This window comes from Neofelis nebulosa, chromosome X, assembly GCF_028018385.1.
Source record: "Neofelis nebulosa isolate mNeoNeb1 chromosome X, mNeoNeb1.pri, whole genome shotgun sequence".
In the NCBI taxonomy this organism is placed as follows: Eukaryota; Metazoa; Chordata; class Mammalia; order Carnivora; family Felidae; genus Neofelis; species Neofelis nebulosa.
In genome coordinates, this window is record NC_080800.1 from 126,472,295 (window position 1) to 126,491,792 (window position 19,498).

At 51.6% G+C, this 19,498-nt stretch overlaps 1 protein-coding gene across 2 annotated transcripts in view; it reads right to left on the bottom strand.

Annotated features, from left to right (window-relative positions):
* The window catches only part of BCAP31 (B cell receptor associated protein 31), a 30,030-nt gene extending 10,818 nt beyond the window's left edge, over positions 1–19,212 (bottom strand). Inside the window, exons 1-4 of one of the 2 annotated variants that reach the window (XM_058714685.1) lie at positions 19,082–19,212; positions 17,929–18,064; positions 15,830–15,930; positions 9,618–9,765 (exon numbers count right to left, since the gene is read on the bottom strand). In XM_058714685.1, the coding sequence (XP_058570668.1) occupies positions 9,618–9,765; positions 15,830–15,930; positions 17,929–18,020 (341 nt within the window). In that variant the 5' untranslated portion in view covers positions 18,021–18,064; positions 19,082–19,212. Of the gene's footprint in view, positions 1–9,617; positions 9,766–15,829; positions 15,931–17,928; positions 18,065–18,614; positions 18,639–19,081 lie in introns of those variants that run through there. The other variant, XM_058714686.1, reaches the window with a different exon arrangement.
* Positions 19,213–19,498: the final 286 nt, after the last annotated feature.

The window sequence follows — 19,498 nt, forward strand, 5'->3', positions numbered from 1 at the left end:
CCTGCCCGGCACAGGCAGGCGGCTCGGCTCCCCTCACCTTCAGCACAAGCCCCGGAAGTCACGCAGGCAGCAACTGTCCGCAGAGCTAGAGGCTGGCGGTAAGCAGGGCTGGCCTGAAGGCAAAGCAGAGCCCTTGCCCGCCTCAGAGGGTCTGGATGAATTCTACCCTGGGGGTTAGCAGGGACTCAATCAGCTTCAAACAAGCAACCCAGCCCCTAGGTCAGTGGCCATTAAGGAGAGAAACTTGGCAGAGAAGCAGAGGGGTAGCCCCATCTGGACTAAATGCAGCGACACAATCCAACCCAGAGGGGTACACAGAAGACAAGAGATCCCTGTGGACCAAATTCAGGTCGTTACACGTTGTGGGGTCCAGGGGTCCTGGGTCTGGATGGTGAGCACTACTTTGGTCCCGACCCGGACTGACATTTTAGCAAAAGCAGAGAAAAAAAAAAAAAGTGTGGCCCTCTGAACACTCAAAACAGCCCAGCAGGAGCTGCTGTGCGGCCACAGTCCCAGCGACTCCAGAGGGATGATGGCCAGCTGCCAGTCTCAAGTGGGGAAGCAAGAACCGAGGAAAGGGGTGTGAGATACCAATAGACTGGACAGAGCCTGCAATTGCCCAAATCTTTACTAAGCAGCAACGTGCACGTATCCTTGCCACAGACCAGAGGACCCAAGTGTGGTGCCGGGGCCAACAGCCATCCGCATCTTCTGGGGGTCCACGCGCTGTTTTCATAACGCCCCTGGGGTCTCTACTGCGGGAGCTCGGAGACCGGAGAGCTGGGCTTCCAATCTAGAACGCCTGCCCAGACAGTCTGCCAGGTTCAACCCGGACAGAGGTCTAAAACTGTCCTCACCTGCCCACAACGCCTTATTCAGTCCCTAGGGGTTTAAGCAGCCCGTGGTGTGCACCCAGCCCCTTGGCACAGAGCTGATCGGCCTGCAGCGGACGAGCCCAGGTTCCCGTGCCACACCTCACAGGCTGCCCGGGGCCTTGGAGGACAGCCTTCAAGGCCAGCGAACGGTGCGGAGCAGGCCTCACAGAGCAGAGTCGGGAGAGAAGCTTCAGGAAAGCATGAAGAGGCAGCAGGCGTTAGCCGGGCCATCAGGGGAGAGTGGGGAGGGGGACTTCCAAGCAGATGCCACAGAAACACTTGGGAAAGGGGAACCACAGAGCCAGCTCATGACATATAGAGGCCAAGGCAGAGACTGTAGAAGGCTGCAAAGGAGGGGTCACGTCCCGAAGGAGCTGGCTGTCAAGCCTCTACACCAAAGGTGCTGTGGAGGGACGGACTGAAAGGAGGGGGTGGTGGGATCAATCCTCCGTGTCGGGAAGATCACCTGTCTGGGGCTACGGGGGCACAAATGGCATCAGGAAGCCCAGCTGGGATGAGAGCAGTGCCGCCATGGCAGTGGTTCCAAAGATCAGGAAGGCAGGCTCGGGAGGTGGGATCCCTAGGCCACCAAAGGGGGACGGTCTCAGTTCTGTAAGGTGAAGAGTTCTGGAAGGTGGCTGTACGACAGTGTGTATGGACTCAACAGTACTGCACCGTACGCTTCAAAATGGTTCCAACGGTTAACGTTACGTGTACTTTACCAGGATTAAAAAAAAAAAACAAACCCACAGAGACAGATCACACAGGACAAGGAAAAATGGCAGAGCACCTTCAGGCTTCTGGGTTGGGACAGCAGTTCTCAACTCTGTGGCCCAGCCCAAAGAGAAAGGAGCACGAGGACCCGGGAAGGGAAGCAGCTGCCCACATCAGCGCCGCCATGCAGCAGAGAGGGGACCCATGAAGCAGAGAGGGGACGAAAGCCCAGACCCCGCTCCCACCCCCTGCAGCCCACTGCTGGAGGGAAGAGCAGGCTTGTTTAAGGATGTGATGCTTTCTTTAAGCCCAAAGCCCTTTTCCCCAATTATAAGGAGTGCTCAACCCAATTCCAGCCACCCAACGTGCTCCTGACCCTGCTCAGAGCCAGTGCCATGAGCAGCCTCTCTTCTGAGCATCGCTCTCTTCCTCCGTGGTCCCCACATCCACTAACCTGCACTGCAGTCTCTGGGTCTCTATCCTGGTCTTACCTCTCCTGGCATCTGTTTCCATTTCACTGCATCTCAATCCCAGGGAGCGGCCACCCTGCCGGCACTTCCCTCTACCCATCCGTCAACCCCTCCACGAAGCCGCCCACGGCCCATCCTGCTGACCGGCCGCCCTTTGCCTCCTTGAGCCTGGTCCTCATTCCTTCCAGCGAGCCCTGCCAGCTCCCTTCCTTCCAACACATGGGTCTTCTGGCACCGCCACTCTGCAAGCGCCCCCAGCACAACCGCCAGCCCCTCAGCCTCAGAAACCCCGCTGGCTCCTCCCCTTCTCACCTGCACCTCTCCGACCTCCCTCAGCACCCCTGCTACTGTGCCCTGCCTCAGGCCACCGGCAGCTCGCTCTCCCACAAACTCCGACTCGGTCTCCTTCCATCTGGACTCTCCCACCCACTCCAACCTTTGCACCGTTGTCAAACACGGACACGCGACTCTGGCCAAGATGCAGTGCCCTCTACCACACAGAGGTCAGGTGCAAACTCAGGAAGCAGCATTCAAAGCCCCCTACCCTAGCTCTCACCACACCTGACCCATGCACCCCACACTCAGCCGAACTTCCTCGGGTTCAGGGGCCGAGCCGGCACTTGCCAGTGCAACATGTGCAAACACGAACGAAAGAGGCAGAGGCTTCAAACAGGATCAGGAGACCCACAGCACCTGGCCTGAGGTGCGTGCAAAATGGCAACTGAGGGGTGTTTTCACGGTTTATGACCAGAAAAATGGGGGAAGATGGGCTTGATGCTCAACAGTGGATAACTGGTTAGACATGCAATAATGCTGGAGAGACAGATCAGTTGTTCTAGAACGATGCTCATGATAAACTTGGTAGAAAGAAAATGCAAGTTCCCACATGGCAGCTACTGGTTGAGCCCGCCTTTTAAAGAAAAGTTTTTTAATGTTTATTTTTGAGAGAGAGAAAGAGACAGTGTGAGCGGGGGAGGGGCAGAGAGAGAGGGAGACCCAGAATCCGAAGCAGGCTCCAGGCTCTGAGCTGGCAGTACAGAGCACGACACGGGGCTCAAACTCACAAACCGTGAGAACATGACCTGAGCCGAAGTTGGACGCTTAACCAACTGAGCCACCCAGGCACCCTAGAGCCTGCCTCTTTTTTTAAAAAAATGTTTAGAGAGAGAGAGAGAGAGAGAGAGAGAGAGAGAGAGAGAGAGAACGCACCCACATGTAAGTAAGCAGGAGAGGGGCAGAGAGACAGAGAGAACCCCAAACAGGCTCCTGTCAGCTCAGAGCCTGACGTGGGGCTCAAACTCACAAACGGTGAAATCATGACCTGAGCCAAAATTAAGTCTGATGCTCAACCAACTGAACCCTCCAGGCACCCCTGCTTGGGTGTGGTATATAGAATGCTTAGCAAGTGGTAGCTGCTATCAGGTGTAAAAAACTCTTAGGAAGATACACAGCAAAGGTATAGGTCAACGGCGGTTACGGGAATAATAACATTACAAAAAATTTATTTTATGTATTTAAAGCCTCATCTTCCTCCAAGGACTATGTGTTTACCAGATGGCAATAATCTTCAGCTGTATGAAAGGGACGGAGAGAGTCGTCAGACTCGTGAAAGCAACACTAACAAGGAGGACATGCAGGAAGGTAGATTTTAGCTTATAAACGGCACAGGAGCCTTTCTACCAAAAGCTGGGCAATAACTACTTGGGGGAAAAAACCAGCCCACCATCTGGTCTACGGTCAGAGGCGGGCTGAAAACCGACAATCTGATATTGACAGCTCCCACCAATGCAGATGAGCGGCTATCTGAGCAGAGGATCAGACTAGGTGTGAGCTTGGGCTCGGGCCACTTAGAACTTGTGCGACTCGGACCACTTGTCTCTTCACTGATAAGGCCCACAGAACAAAGCCAATTATTAAAGTTCTTCCTGGGTTTGAACGGAACCAGAACCCTAATGAGCCACACAAACAGCTCACACACAGAGGTGAGGTCACAGGGCCACACAGTCTTAGAGACAAGCCCTCATTTTAACAGATGAGAACACGGAGTGCCAAGAGGGGAGGAGCCTATCCAAAGCCACACCCTGACCTGGGGGATCCAGTCTCCTGACTTCCCAATGTTGAGTCCTTCTTCAGACGCTGCGACTCTAAGTGTGGATCTGTACAGCGTGGCACCCCAGGCACCCTCTCCAGCCATAACTCCAACAAAGAGCAGGAAGGGCTACTCATGTGCAGGCCTCCCCCAACTGCCTGTCGTCTTCTCCTTTCCGTGGCAACAACCCGGCAATGTCTCGTGGCAAGTAATGCTCACGTGTCCGCTGAGCGACGACTGTGAGTGGGAACACACAAAGCAACTGCCATAATATAACCAAACCCGACCCTGCAGAGAGAGATCTCTCTTGCTCATTCTTTTGGAGGTTTGCATACAGCTGACAGGAGTTAAGTGGTTCCTGGGCGCCACGATGAGTCAGCTGGGAGAACACGCAACTCTTGATCTTGAGGTCATGAGTTCGAGCCCCACCTTGGGTACAGAGATTACTTAAAAAGAAAAGAAAATTCTTAGGGGCGCCTGGGTGGCTCAGTCTGTTGAACGTCTAACTCTTGATTTGGGCTCAGGTCATGACCTCGTGGTTGTGATCAAGCCTAGCATCGGGCTCTGTGCTGGGTGTGGAGCCTGCTTGGAATTTTCTCCCCCCCACCCACCCATTTGTGTGTGTATGTGTGCACTCTCTCTAAAAAAATAATTTTAAAGTAAAAAAATAAAAAATGAATTTAAAAATATTGAAACAACATGCTCAGGGGGCCCACAGACAAAGACACGTAGAACAAAACAATACAAGGAGGCAGCCCTCCACGTAGGGCACACAGTAGGTGCTAACAGACGAGACAGCCGTTCTTCAAAGGGGAAAGTGCTTCAAACGTCACAGGGCAGACACAGCATGGTTTCTGAACCAAGCAGATAAACGAGGAGAGCAAGAGAGCTCTCCAAGTGTTTTAAATGCCTTCGACTGTGTCCAGACACAGAGGACTCCTATCCCAGGTAGTGAAACTGCACAACACGGCCACAACTGCCATCCGCTGGTGACCTCTGGGGTACTGCGCCTGGGTGGTTGTGCCAGAGCGGTGCCGTCCAAGCACTAATGTGCACGGGGCGGGGAGCAGCCGGGAGCTTGCTCAAGCGCAGGCCCTCACCAGAAGGCCGGGGGCAGGTCTGGGGATCTGCGTTTCCAACGAGCTCCCCCTGGGCTACAGGCGGTCAGAGCAGCGAGGCGCCAGGGGGAACAGGACACCACGGATCCATTTCCAACGACTCGAGAGAGTTCAGAGGCAAAAAGGAACACAGTGACTGGGAGGACTGACGCGGGAAAGTGGTTTCTAATACTAAATATTTCAAACCAGCTCACGTATCTGGGAGCAGGGAACTGGTTAAACGCACAATGGTCCCCTCACATGACTGACTACACGACCGTTAAAAACAAGAGAAGTCTGCATGAGTCATTTGGAAAAATCACGAAGATAGATCATTGAGTGAAAAGGGCAAGTCAGAGCAGAGCAAAAGAACCCACGGCACTCGTAAGAGAAAAGTTACACGTTACGTAAAACGCTATTTTAAAACTTTGGAAACATCCCAATTATTACCCATCTCTGGGGATGAGACAAGGCACTCCCTCCTGCGCCTGACATTTTTTTTAAAAGATTTTATTTTTAAGTAACCTCTCTACCCGACATGGGGTTTGAACTCACAATCCCAAGCAAGATCAAGAGTCACATGCTCCACCGACTGAGCCAGCCAGGCGCCCCAGGTGCCTGACACTTCTAGATTATTTGGGGGCCTTTATTTTGTGATGAACAGGTATAACTTTATAATAAAAGTAAAAAAGATGACAGTTTTGTTTTTATTGAAAGAGTTTCCTGCAAGCCACGTATACAGGTCATGTGGACGTCAAGTCTAGACAAGTCACTTCTATGGTTTATGTGCAAACAGAGAAGTTCCTCAAGGACCACAGCCACCGTAAAAGACCTCACCCCTAGATTAGGGAAGAGTATGTCTTTCTGGAAAATTTTAGAAACAATTAAACAGACTATTTGTGGGCAACTGGGGAATCCACACTGATCCCTGGGGTTACCGTTTCCTCTTCTAAGAAGCTGTACGAGACCAACCGCACATCTTTTTTAGATCAGCTACTGGACAGGGACATGGGAGGGTGCAGCAGGGGCGGTGAAGCATCTTCTAGCTACAATGGAGAGGTAGGAGGTCCGTGGCTGCCGGAACAACCATGCCCGAGAAGCTACCACAGTCTCTTGTCCGGGCTGACTCGTTTAAAAGGGAACTAGATCAAGTGTTCGGTGCTTGTAAAATGGACAGGTCACGGCAAAGTGGGGGAGATGGCTCATAGGGCAGAGAATAAGAGCAGACCGGAACGGCAGGCTCAAATTTCACTCCATCCTCCTAACTTCTGTGCATCCTTCTGGGAACAGCCTAGCATGTAAACGAGGAGTGCTCTTCTCTGAAGCCACCCCCTAAGGTTACAAAGGAAACTGCCAACTTCTCTGTATCCCGATGATGATGCTGTTACCGGACTCGGCATTTACCAAAACATCCCCAGAAGCAGACTCGAGTGTGTACTGTCCATGTCAACAAGTCAACTGCAGGAATGACGCTGGAGCACCTAGGTGCGCAGCGCTGTAGAGAGAGGGGACTGAGCCAAGCACACGCTCACTCGCCTGGCACTCTTGGCTACCCACTGCCCCTGGCCCAGCCACACTGCCCTGTCCCGGAGGGTCCCTCTGGAAGAGACTGTGAAAGCAGAACCGTCAGGAGAGTAACTTCAAAGACACAGAACGTGGAGAATAAGCACCACTCTATCCTCCACGGTGACCACCTCTGTGACCACCTCTGAATTCTAATCTCGTTAGTTTACATACGCAAATCTGCAGTTTGCCAGCGTCTAGCAAGAGGTGGGGTCCCAAATGCAACCCTCCAGGTAGCACCAGCCAACACAGGTCAACGAGGCTGGCACCTCCCTCCTGGCAGCCCCAGCCTTCACGCAGGGGGGCTAAGAGCTCCTCTTCTTCTGCCACTACCTGCCACTAGGCTGCAAGAAGCCACAACCCCAGGTCCGTAGGAGATCCTGACTGGCCCTGCCTCTGCCGCCCTTTGTGAACCTACACAGTCGTTTACAAATGTGTCCCCCACTAAAAACTCGAGTCCCAGGGCACCTGGGTGGCTCATGGGTTAAGTGTCCGACTTCAGCTCCAGTCATGATCTCACGGTTCATGGGTTCAAGCCCCGCATCGGGCTCTGTGCTGACAGCTCAGAGCCTGGAACCTGCTTTGGATTCTGTGTCTCCCTCGCTCTCTGCCCCTCCCCTGCTTGAGCTGTCTCCCTCTCAAAAACAAATAAAGAGTAAAAAAAAGTTGAAAAACAAAAACAAAACAAAAACCTCGAGTCTTGTTAGACTCGGCCCCATTAGTGAACCCATCTAGACAGCTGTGGATTCCCAGTGGCAGCTAACTTACCTGCTGTTCAAGCCCTCCCAGCTCCCATCTCTCCCAGCACCTGCTCACCGTGACAAGCCCCAAGTGTCCTCCGCAGAGAAATGCTGAGCAGGCTGAGAGTGGAGCCTGTCCCCAAATGGAGCAGGTCCCTGCAGCAGCTACTCATGGGAGTTAGGATCCCATCTGACTGCATACTGTTATGCCAGCACCCTGACCACACTTCGGCATCTGGTCCCTAGGAATCCAAAGACAGCCTGGCAAACACCGTGCTGAGAAAGTCCAGACACACTAAATGGATGGAGGGCAGCTGAGACTGACAGAACTCATGCTCTCTGAGTTCATAGTCACCAATGATCTCTCTCTCTCTTCTCTGAGAGCATACAGGCTATTACTCTTTCTAAAACACGAACTGAGATCGAAGTCAGGCCTGCACACTCTAGTCAGTTCTTCACTAGCCCTCTCCCTCGGCTGGAAACTGGGGTGTTTGTGTGGAGTCTCCCAGCACCTCTCCTACCCCATGGCTCCTCAAGGACCAGCAACTTCACCTGCAGAAGGCCTCAAAGAGCCTCTGGACGGGATTCCGTTAGTCTGAGCAGAAGTTAAGCCTCTCACCTGGGATTTCCATTCTCTCGTTCCAAGGCTTCCTTTACCCTTGGCTTTCTGCCCGCCCTTTCCTTACCTTACATAAAAAGGTCAAAGTAACTACCTTTGCCTCAGGTCTTTCTGCGTTTCACCATCCAGCTCACTGCAGGCTTTCGCCTTCCTGACGACACTTTTCTTACAGCTCTGTGTGCTCTCTTGGTGCGGTCCTTAGTTTTCTTTCTGTCCTTCCTATCTTCCACAGAAAACGTAAGCTGGCCTGGGAGTCCCTCCCCACACCCCAAGGCCTCTGTGTGCTCTTTAGACACAGTCAACTCTTCCTCCTCCCAGGGGCTCACCTACAGTTAGACTCAATCTCCCAGGACCTGCTTCCCTTTCAGTCTCAAACCACAAGATCACGCCTCTTTTTCGGAGCATCCCAAAACCCTCCAACTCCAGGGTACGTATCCTCCCAGCCTTCTCGCTGCTGGACTCTCCAGTTTGAAGACAGCATGCCTGCAGACCCCTTCAGTGATCCAACAGACCACTTGAAAAAGCTCTGCCCTTTCCAGCTCCAACCCTACCACTTTCCAACTTCGACCTGAAGTGGTTAAGGTCACCTGAACAAGGAACTTTTCTTTTGCAAACCTGAAACCCAAGCAGGTAGTCATTCTAATGCCCAGTGAAGAAGGATATCCAGCTCACTAGAGGCAGAAAAGCCCTGCTAAAGAATTCACACGCTACCCTGCTAACCTCTGGAAGCCCTTGGCCCGAGTGCAAGGTTTACTCCCAGCCAGTTAGCATGCCCAAGGGCAGCCAGGCCTTTCTGATGGGAAATCTTAAGAGCAGAAGGCAGCAAACTGGCCTCCAGACTCAAACAGGTACTTTATTATCAGTTTGGTCTTACCCAACTAGCCACCCCCTCAGCCCTGACTGAGGCACTCGGTCTCGCCAACAAAACAACAAAAAAACAAAAACCACCAGAAACACACAGGCTGCTGTGGAGCACAATATTCTCCTGTAACAGATCTACACTGGGGAAGGTGCTGGGCATAAGCATGGTCTCAGCCCCTTCCTGACATTTCTGCCCACTCTTCTCAGGTCAGGTGCCCATGCCCAAAAGGCTCCCATTCAATTAGCCCCTTTAAGTTGGCCTCCAAAGATACTCTCCCAGAGTACGACGCCTCTTCACTTACTCCAATCCATATGCAGAGAGCAAGCTGGGCATGTTTCGCCCTAAAAGAGCATGTAGCAAGTTATGGCAGAGACAGAACACAAGTCTTCTGACCTTCCAGTCACTGATCTCCCACCACCACACTGCCTCTGAAGGTCAGAAGGAAAGCTGGAGGCTCTGGGGAAATCTGGTGGCTTCCAGAACACAGACAAGGCCCCCGGTTCAAGACCAAAGACTGAAGAAGTCAAGGTCACAGGCTAGCCCAGGGCTCCCTTTCCAACCCCTAGCCCCTTGTTCCTCCTCACTCACAAGGACAGCAGCAAGGAAAAGCCAGCAATATAGAGATTCCTCTGGGCACGGAAAAGCTTCATGTGGAAGTGTTCCATGGCCCCGGGATTATTCTGCAGGTTCACCTTCTCTGTCACATCATCATACTTCCGGATCTCACGCACAGCATCTGCAGCAGAGAAGAGACGTGAGGGCATTTAACTCCTACTGACATTGGGGTGTCCAGGGGAGAGGCAGCAGGACTCAAGGTGACCTCACTTCCGTCACATCCGCCACCCCAGTTATCCCCCGTTCTACACACACCTTGGGGGACACCTTCTCAAGAGCTCTGCTCTCAGACCCATTCTCTCCTTTGGTTTTTCTCAGGTCACTCCCTGGACCCAGCCTACACAGACCACAAACCAGCTCATATCAAGGTGCTAGCCAAGTCTGAAGTGTTGCTGGCAATGGCCATGGTGCCCCCAACATGTGATTCTGCTTAGCTCAAGTCGGACTGGCCACCAGGTGCCCCGGTGATAAACCAGGGTAATCCCCCACTGAGGAGGTACCAGTGTCCTAGGAGTCAAGACCCTGAGGGCGCCTGCCTGCTAAAGACTTGGGCTTTGGGGCACATGGGGGCTCAGTCGGTTGAGCATCTGACTTCGGCTCAGGTCATGATCTCACAGTCCGTGAGTTCAAGCCCTGCGTTGGGTTCTGTGCTGACAGCTCAAGCTTGGAGCCTGCTTCGAATTCTGTGTCTCCTCTCTCTCTCTGCCCCTACCCTGCTTGTATGTGCACGTGTGCTCTCTCTCTCAAAAAATAAACATTACAAAAAAAGACTCAAGCTTTTCATTCCTAAATTTCGTAATGGGTTTTATTATATAAACAATATTACCCTAAAAATAAATATCGTTAAGATGTCTACATTACCCAAAGCGATCGGCAGATTGCATGCAATCCCTATCAAAGTACCAACAAACAGCATTTTTCACAGAACTAGTAGAACACTTCTAAAATGTGTATGGAACCACGAAAGACCTGGAATAGCCAAAGCAATCTTGAAAAAGAAAAACAAAACAGGAGGTATCACAATTCCAGATTCTAAATTATATTACAATGCAGGAGTAATTAAAACCATATGGTACTGGCATAAAAGTAGACACACAGATCAACAAAACAGAATAGAAAATCTAGGGAAAAAACCCACAGCTGTATGGCCAATCTTCCACAAAGAAGAAAAGTATATCCAATGGGAAAAACACAGTCTCTTCAACAAATGGTGTCAGGAAATTCTTCATGCAAAAGAATGAAACTGGACCACTTTCCTTCACCATACACAAAAATAAACTCAAAAATGCATTAAAGACCTAAATGTGACACCTGAATCCATAAAAATCCTTGGACAGAGCACAAGCAATAATTTCTCTGACATCAGCCACAGCAACATTTTTCTAGATATGTCTCCTGAGGCAAATAAAACAAAAGCAAAAGTAAACTATTGGGACCACAGCAAAATACAAAGCTTCTGCACAGCAAAGGAAACAATCGACAAAAACTAAAAGGCAACCTATGGAATGAGAAAAGATAAAAAAAAAAACTTCAAAAAAAACCAAAATCGGTCTTATTCTGATTACAAAATGAATGCAAGCTCATCAAAAATTCAAATACAACCTGTATACCTGAAATGTGTAAAAAGAAAGAATCCCATGACGTAATCACCTCCAGTAAGCATAATACATTGGTCATCTTACCTAAAGCAGTCACTGTCAGCCACGTTACCCTATTTCCTCTGTAACACACACCCTAATATGATATTATCCTAATTACAGCTTTATTGTCCATCTCCCCTGAATCAGACTACAAACTCCACTAAGGAAGAAATCTTTTCTTCTACATCCAGGCCCTAGCACAGCTCTGGGTGCATAGGGGCCATGCAAATAACTACTGAATCGCCAATAGCCTCTGCTCCTGGGCAGCACTGTTAGACGTAGAGTGCTCCAGTTTACAAATATACTTATATCTGTTTGCCTATTATTGTAGAAATGGAATAACCTACTGCTTTTTCCTCCCTTTCCCCTGAGACATCTTTTAAAAAGCTGGCACATAAAGATCTACCTAGAAAGGTCTGTTAACGGACACCCATGGGAGAGGAGCAAGTTAACACTATATGGACATTGTTTGGTTCTTAATGTCTGGTTTGAGACTGCTTGGGTGTTTTTTTTTTTTTCCAATTAAAAAAAATTTTTTTAACGTTTATTTTTGAGAGAGAGTGTGCAAGTGAGAGAGAGCACAAGCGGGGGAGGGGGAAAGAGAGAGGGGAAGACAGAGATCACAAGCACTGCAGCACAGAATCCAATGTGGAGCTGGAACTCACAAAACTGTGAGATCATGACCTGAGCTAAAACCAAGAGATGGATGCTTAACCAACTGAGCCACCCAGGCACCCCGAGTCTGCTGGTTTTTAAGCTGACTTCACATTATAAGAAATATGCTCTTTACTGGCATTGCACCCTTGTGCTAAATCTGGAACATGAAACAAGCATTCTCCAACACTGAGCAGGAGTTACAACCAGGACAACAACATACCTATTTGTTATGAACTGTGTGTTCCTGTTCCCCCCACCACCACCATTCCTATATAACCCCCCATTCCTATAACCCCCAATGGATTGGTATTAGGACATGGAGGCTTTGAGAAGGGTTAGGTCATGAAAGAGGGGCCCTCATGAATGAAGTTAGTGCCCTTATAAATGAGACCCCCCGAGCGCTCTCATCCTTTTTGCCATGTGAGGACAAAATGAGAAGGTTTTATGAACAAGGAACAGGGCCCTCACCAGACATCAAATCTGCCGGTACCTTGATCTTAGACTTCCAGCCTCCAGAACTGTGAAAAATACATGTCTGTTGTTTAAGCCACACAGTCTATGACGTTTTTGTTATAGCAGCCCAATCTAAGACATAAAACTTAAAATGTTCATACATACCCTTGGGGGTGCCTGGATGGCTCAGTCAGTTAAGTATCTGACTCTTGATCTCGTTTTAGGTCATGATCTCAGTTTGTGAGATCCAGCCCTGCCTCAGGCTCTGTGCTGATAGCGCAGAGCCTGCTTGGGATTCTCTCTCTCTCACACACTTTCTGCCCCTCCCCTGCTTGCAATCTCTCTCTAAATAAACTTAAAAAAATGTTCATACCCTCAGATTCACCTATTCCACCTCTATGAATTTATCCTACATGAACATTTGCATAAACGTGTAATGATACAAGCGCGACTGTAAAGAAAGAATTGAATTACAGCAAAACCATGTGTTAGAATACCACACAATCTTTAAAAAGGATGAGATTGCTGTAAAAAGATATCTAAGACAACACGGAAAACACACAACCAATCCAGAATAGCGTGTACTATAATCTGAACCCAATCCCAAGTGGTACGTAATATACGTATATATTTTTGCTGTTTATTTATCTTTGAGAGAGACAGCACTAGCTGGGGAGGGGCAGAGAGAGAGGGAGACACAGAATCCGAAGCAGGCTCCAGGCTCTGAGCTGTCAGCACAGAGCCCAATGTGCAGCTCGAACTCACGAACCGTGTGATCACGTCCTGAGCCGAAGTCAGACGCTTCACCAACTAAGCCACCCAAGACACCCCTGGTACTTGATGTTTTAACAAAGATGTCAGCATGAAAAAATGCTGTGGAGGGGCACTTGGGTGGCTCAGTCATCCAACTCTTGATTTTGGCTCAAGTCATGATCTCACAGCTCATGTGATTTAGCCCTGCATCAGGCTCTGCACTGACAGTGCAGAGCCTGCTTGGGATTCTCTCTTGCTCCTCCACCACTCATGACTAGTGCGCATGCGCGTGCTCTCTCTCTCTCAAAAATGTTTTTAAAAAACGCGGTTCAACAGCTTAGAAAAAGAGAACGAAAAATGCCTGTCGAAACATACAACAAAATACCAACAATGGTTTTCTGTGAGACATGGAATACTAGGGAAGGGGGAGAATTCCACTTTCTGGGTTAAACTTCTGGATTTTTAAGAATGTGTTATTTTGTGATTTAAATAACACACATTGGAGCTCCTGGGTGACTCAGTCGATTAAGTGTCTGACTCTTGATTTTGGCTCAGATCATGATCTCACAGTTCGTGGGACCAAGCCCCGCATCGGGCTCTGGGCTGACAGCTCAGATTTTCTCTCTCTCTCTCTCTCCCTCCCCCTCTCCCGTGCGCACTCGTGCGTTCTCTCAAAATAAACTTTTAAAACAAACACACTTTTCTACACCACCATTTGCATCCAGGAACCCCACCGCCCTAAGGACCACCATAGCCAATGGCAGGGAACAGATGGGATGGAGTGTTAGGCCACACTAGCCCAAGTCACAAAACAGAGTGCTGCCCTCCCTGTATAAGGCCCCTGGACCAGGGCAGCTGACCCTGGAAGTTCATCAAGCCCACCCCCAGCCCCAGCCCCGCCCCAGACCCCTCCCAGATAAGGCTAGAGTCCAGCCAGGGCTGAAGCTATAGCTAGTTATGCCCATCACGTTCCACTAGGATTTCCTGTTAACTGACGTTTATATTTTTAGAAGCCTCCACAGACCTCTCTACGTTACACTTCTTACCGTTAGAGTAGAAAGCAGCCAGTCATCATAGCTAGTGTCTCTCTACAACTTCCAAGCAGTTCCCTGACCTCAAAAAAGAATAGCACCTTTGCCAACTACTGGATTCTGCAAAGGGCCTCCCTGGCCCATCAGCGATGCTAGAAAAGAGAGCACTCGTGGAGCCTGGTGCAGAGGGGCAAGGCCCTAAGGGAGCACCCCAGCATAGCCCCTGCCACTCCCATTCTTGCCCCTACCCTACACCCAAAAGCAAAAGCACACACACTCGGTTCCAATCTAAAGTCCAGCTTTTTTTTAAGTTTATTTATTTTTGAGAGAGAAGAAAGAGAGAATGAATGAATCCCAAGCAGGCCCCACACTGTCAGCACTGTCACACAGAGCCCAACACGGGGCTAGAACTCATGAAGCATGAGATCGTGACCTGAGCCAAAATCCGTAGTCAAATGCTTAAAAGACTGAGCCACTCAAGCACCCCTACAGTCCAGCTTTTTAATGCGCAAAGGCTAATGCAGGTATTCCCTACCCACTCCATGCTCACAGAACACTCAGGGAAGGAACCTCGATTGGAAAGAGCTACCTCCTGGGCCCCTGCCAAGTATTTCAAGAACAGCACGGTTGCATAGGAGGGCAGCTGGTACCCACCCTACACCGCTGGGAAGGGTAGGCCGCACCTGGCCTGTTCAGAGGAAGTCCTGCCTGAACATATCCCTTCAGGCCCCAAGACATTAGGAAGGAAATGCCTAATGCTCAGCTAGTGGGTGGAACATTGTACATTCTCCCTGAACTACGGCCCCCTGCCCTTCCACCCACTACCACATTTCTGCCAGAAACTAAGGGAAAGAAGAGCGTTGTGAGTCTAAGCAGGTCACACTCTGGAAACAGGACCGCTGTCTGCAGCAGAGCCCAGCCAATGCTTTCAAGTCTAAATAGGGGGACGTACTGATCACTTACCACAGCGAAACGCACGTTTCACGGCTGGATGAGAACTATACTGATTCCTCTGGTCTCTAAACAATCACACTGCCACCACATCACAAGATGCCTGCCTTCCATCTTAACACCACAAAGCCCCAGGCCCCATCCCCGAGCATGCTCTGGAACCAGCTTATCTTTCAAGCCCTGCTGGTGTGCACCTCGATGTGTTTATAGAACTTCACGGCCAGAAGGACCCAGAGAGACCTGGCCTGACCCATCCAGAGAGATCTGGGATACACTGCCAGACCTCTCAGTCCCCGCCCCCCAAGCCACAGGACGTGGCAGCTTCCTCCCCAGCCCCACTCCCTTTTGGTAGCTCAGTTCCTTATTCACAGCCTGTCTGTGTGACTCAAGAGCAGTACTGCTTAAACCAAGGTCAACAAGGACCAGCCAATTTCTCTTGGTTTCAGTTCTGGAATGACCTCAGGAGCCGCCCCAGAAAAGTGAGGTGGCCGTCATAAAGTGCGTAAAGGCTGCTGGTCAAAATAAAGGCCCTGCTGGCAGTCAGCAGCACCCTCTTCCCAAGGGAAAGACAGAGGCACCGAAGTGGTCTCCTCTGAGAAGCTCAACCTGCAGGCTGCCCGTGGCACGGAGCCTTGCAGCAGAGGCCATGCCATGGCGAAGGGTCTGGGCAGGTGGCCGCCCTCAGCCACGGCTCACTCACCGATGACCAGCAGCACAAGGATGACAATGAGAACTACGAAGAAGGTATTGCCGTACATCACCACCAGCTCCACCAGGCGGGACTTGAAAATCTTCTGCCATCTGTGAAGACAAAAAGGCTGAAGAAACAAACACACTTGGGACTCAGGCCCCAGGAACAGAGCCAGTCCCACACTCTTCTCCAATGGCCGAGTATCTTGAAAAGACTCGGCCTTGGGGCGCCTGGGTGGCGCAGTCGGTTAAGCGTCCGACTTCAGCCAGGTCACGATCTCGCGGTCCGTGAGTTCGAGCCCCGCGTCAGGCTGTGGGCTGATGGCTCGGAGCCTGGAGCCTGCTTCCGATTCTGTGTCTCCCTCTCTCTCTGCCCCTCCCCCGTTCATGCTCTGTCTCTCTCTGTCCCAAAAATAAATAAAAAAACGTTGAAAAAAAAAATTTAAAAAAAAAAAAAAAAGAAAAGACTCGGCCTCAGTGGCCTGCAGTGCTCCAATTTAGGACATCTGTTCAAGAGCGCAAAGGGGAAAAAAAAAAGGGCCTGTGCGCGTATAAAAAAATTCTAAAAAAGCACAATCTTAAACGCTAGTCATCTCTAGGGGAAGAAACAAAATCTTTGATTACTAAGGTATAATTAACACACGACATACTACCAGTTTCAGGGGCAGGAGAAGCGAAAACTGAACCTTTTGTTGCGTTCCTCTACATGATATTCAAAACGGTGGCCACACGCACACTTCTTCAAACAGCTTCTCCACGTGACCCAAGTGCGTGCATCTAGACTCCCACCACCCTAGGTTATTGTGAAGCAGACCCAAGACCCTTCTTCATTTCCTTCCATAAGTACTTAAGGATGTAACTCTGTCACGAAAGCACCTTTGGAAATGGCTAATGCAATCACAATGCCATCGCCAGACCTCAAGAAAATTAACAAGAATCCCTCGTTATCAGAGCCAGAGTCCCAAAGTCCAATTGCTGCATTTCTTTTTAAAGCTTGGTTTGTTTGAATCTGAACTGATGAGGTTTTGACTCTGCATTTAGTTAGTATTTTCAATTTCTCCTCACCCTCTTCTGTCTTCCTTCCCAGACCACTTTTTGCAGAAACCAGGTTGGTTATCTTACAAAGCTGCCCAGGTCACAGCTCCAAAAGGGCCTCTGTCTCTGCATCTCCCCCCTGAACTGTATGAAGTGTGAAGAGACTCAGATCTGGCTTTGGCAAAAACATTTCTTAGACAAGGTTGAATACTTTTTATCCCATCAGCGGTCCGTATCTTTCAATTAAAAAGTTTTTTAAGGGGCGCCTGGGTGGCTCAGTCGGTTGAGCGTCCGACTTCAGCCCAGGTCATGATCTCGCAGTCCATGGGTTCGAGCCCCGCATCGGGCTCTGTGCTGACAGCTCGGAGCCCGGAGCCTGTTTCAGATTCTGTGTCTCCCTCTCTCTCTGACCCTCCCCTGTTCATGCTCTGTCCCTCTCTGTCTCAAAAATAAACATTAAAAAAAATTTTTTTTTAAAGTTTTTTAAAATACCTGTGAAGAATTAGCCATATTTGTAATTTTCTAATTAAAATCAGAATGTGTTCACATATTACCTGCAATTAAAAATTAATCTCCAATTAACTCCGAACAGGCCCTCCATTCTTTAAAAGGAATATGGCTTCACCTCTCACTGGCTGAGTAATGCTCATGAGGCTCCTACACAATGCCAGCGGGACTAGTGAGGAGGACAAGAGTCACCAAATCAACTACAACATGACCCCATGGTGTGTGTCTTCCAGATGCCACACTGCCATCCCCTGAACCCTTGGGGATCAAGGGAAGGCAGAGGGCAGCGTTCCCAGAAACATAACTAGAGACAGCTCTTCCTCCTTTTGGGGCATTCTGAAGGCCAGAAGGCAGGGTGCCCAAGGAGGGAATTCAGCAAGACGTGACAAAGCAAAACCGTGTAGAAGGCCGGCAATAGTTAACACAGCCCCTGCCACCCCAACCCCACACGGGTTCTACCTGCTTCCATGTGGCCCCGATGCCGGGGTCTTCCCGGCTTGCCGTACACAAGCTATGGGGCTCGGCACAGTCACCCTCTTGCTCGCCCGCTTGCTCCACGGGCCTTACCTTTTGGGAGAAATGAAGGGAATGCAGAGCAGCAGCACAGCAAAGACCTCTGCGTAGAGGAAGGTGGCGACTGCAGTCCACTGCAGACTCATCCTGTTGCTAGAAGGTTTCCAGCAGTGAGATGTGAGTTTGTTTCCTGGCAGGACAGAAAAGGGACAGAAGTCGTGAGAGCTGAGCGGCCACTCCTGACCCTCTACCCCAGCATTCCACTCGTTTTTCAAACCACTGGCTGAAACTGGGCACGACTCGGCAGGGACACTTGGCCAACGGCGCCCAAAGGCCTGACAGACTCCCGTTCGCCAGGGCGGAGGTACTTGCTGCCTCCTAGCACGCGCATTAAAAGCCACCCTTCTGGAGAATTCCTTTCCCGGTTGAGTTGGGCAAACCCCTTAGAAAGCGTTTTGAATTATGATTATGCAGATGAGACAAAATTCTCGACATCCATCGGGCCCTCTCCCTTCCCAGCCAGCCCCGGGGCGGCCGCGTCTCGGTAACGCACTTTTCCCCAGAGCCGCGGCGTCCCCGCCCCCCAGGAAAACCGGAAGACCCTTCCCTGCCGAGCCTCTGAGCCTTCCCAAACAGGGCCGAGAGAGAACCTGCAGCCTCCCTCCGGGGCGCGAGCAGGAGCTAAAAATGGCCTTCCGACGCCGCATCTGCCTCCCACGAGGTGGGAGAACTCGAGGTACCTCAGAGAGCCCCGAAGAGCGACTCCTACCGGGCGGGAGTCAGGGCCAAAAACAAACGCAGATCCCGACTAAGCGCCTCATGGCCCCGTCCAAAGAAAGTTCTAGGAAAAGCGGTCTTTTCGGAAACCGGAAGAGCCCCTCTCCTCAGCCCTGGTCGGCCCCAGCCCCCACGCGGCTCGAGACCCACCCTCCTCCGCGCGCCACGCACGCGACCCCCCGCGACGCGGCCCTAGCCCGCCACGCCCCCCACAGGCCCCACCCCGGCGGCCCCTCCCCAGGGGCTTCGCCACCGCCCCTCACCCCCGCGGCGGCCCTCAAGCCCCCGGAGCCCAACTGCAGCCGCCGCCCCGACTTCCCTCCCCAGCCCCGTCCCCGCACTCCCGGCTCGGCCGTCGGCCCCACGCCCCGCGGCGCCTCCGCACTACCCGCCACTGCCCCTCGTCGAAGGCCCGGAGGCCCACGCTCACCGAGCTTCCCACGGCCGACGCACACGCCCCGCCGCCGTCACCGAACGCTCCCACCGCAGCCCTGGCCCCGCCCCTTCCTCCGCGGCCGGAAACCGGAAGCACCCGCCGCGTCCCGCCCCGCTCCCGACCGCACCCAGGGCCCCGGCGACTCCGCCCACGGCCGGTTTTCGCCCCGCCCCCGAGCCGTGGCTCCGACGCCCAGGACTGGAGGAGAAGGGGCGCCTCGAGGCTGGGCGGTGGCGCCTCGAGAGCGCGCCGGGAGGAGGGGCGGGGCCTTGGCGGGAAAGCCAGGGGCCGCTTCTCTGGCCCGCGCGGTCCTCCCACGTCTCAGTGGTCCGGGGAAGGGGCGGGGCCCAGCCGTGGGGCGAGAACGGGGTGGGGCTCGCTGCGCCCGGGCTCCGCCTTCCGCCCCTCCTC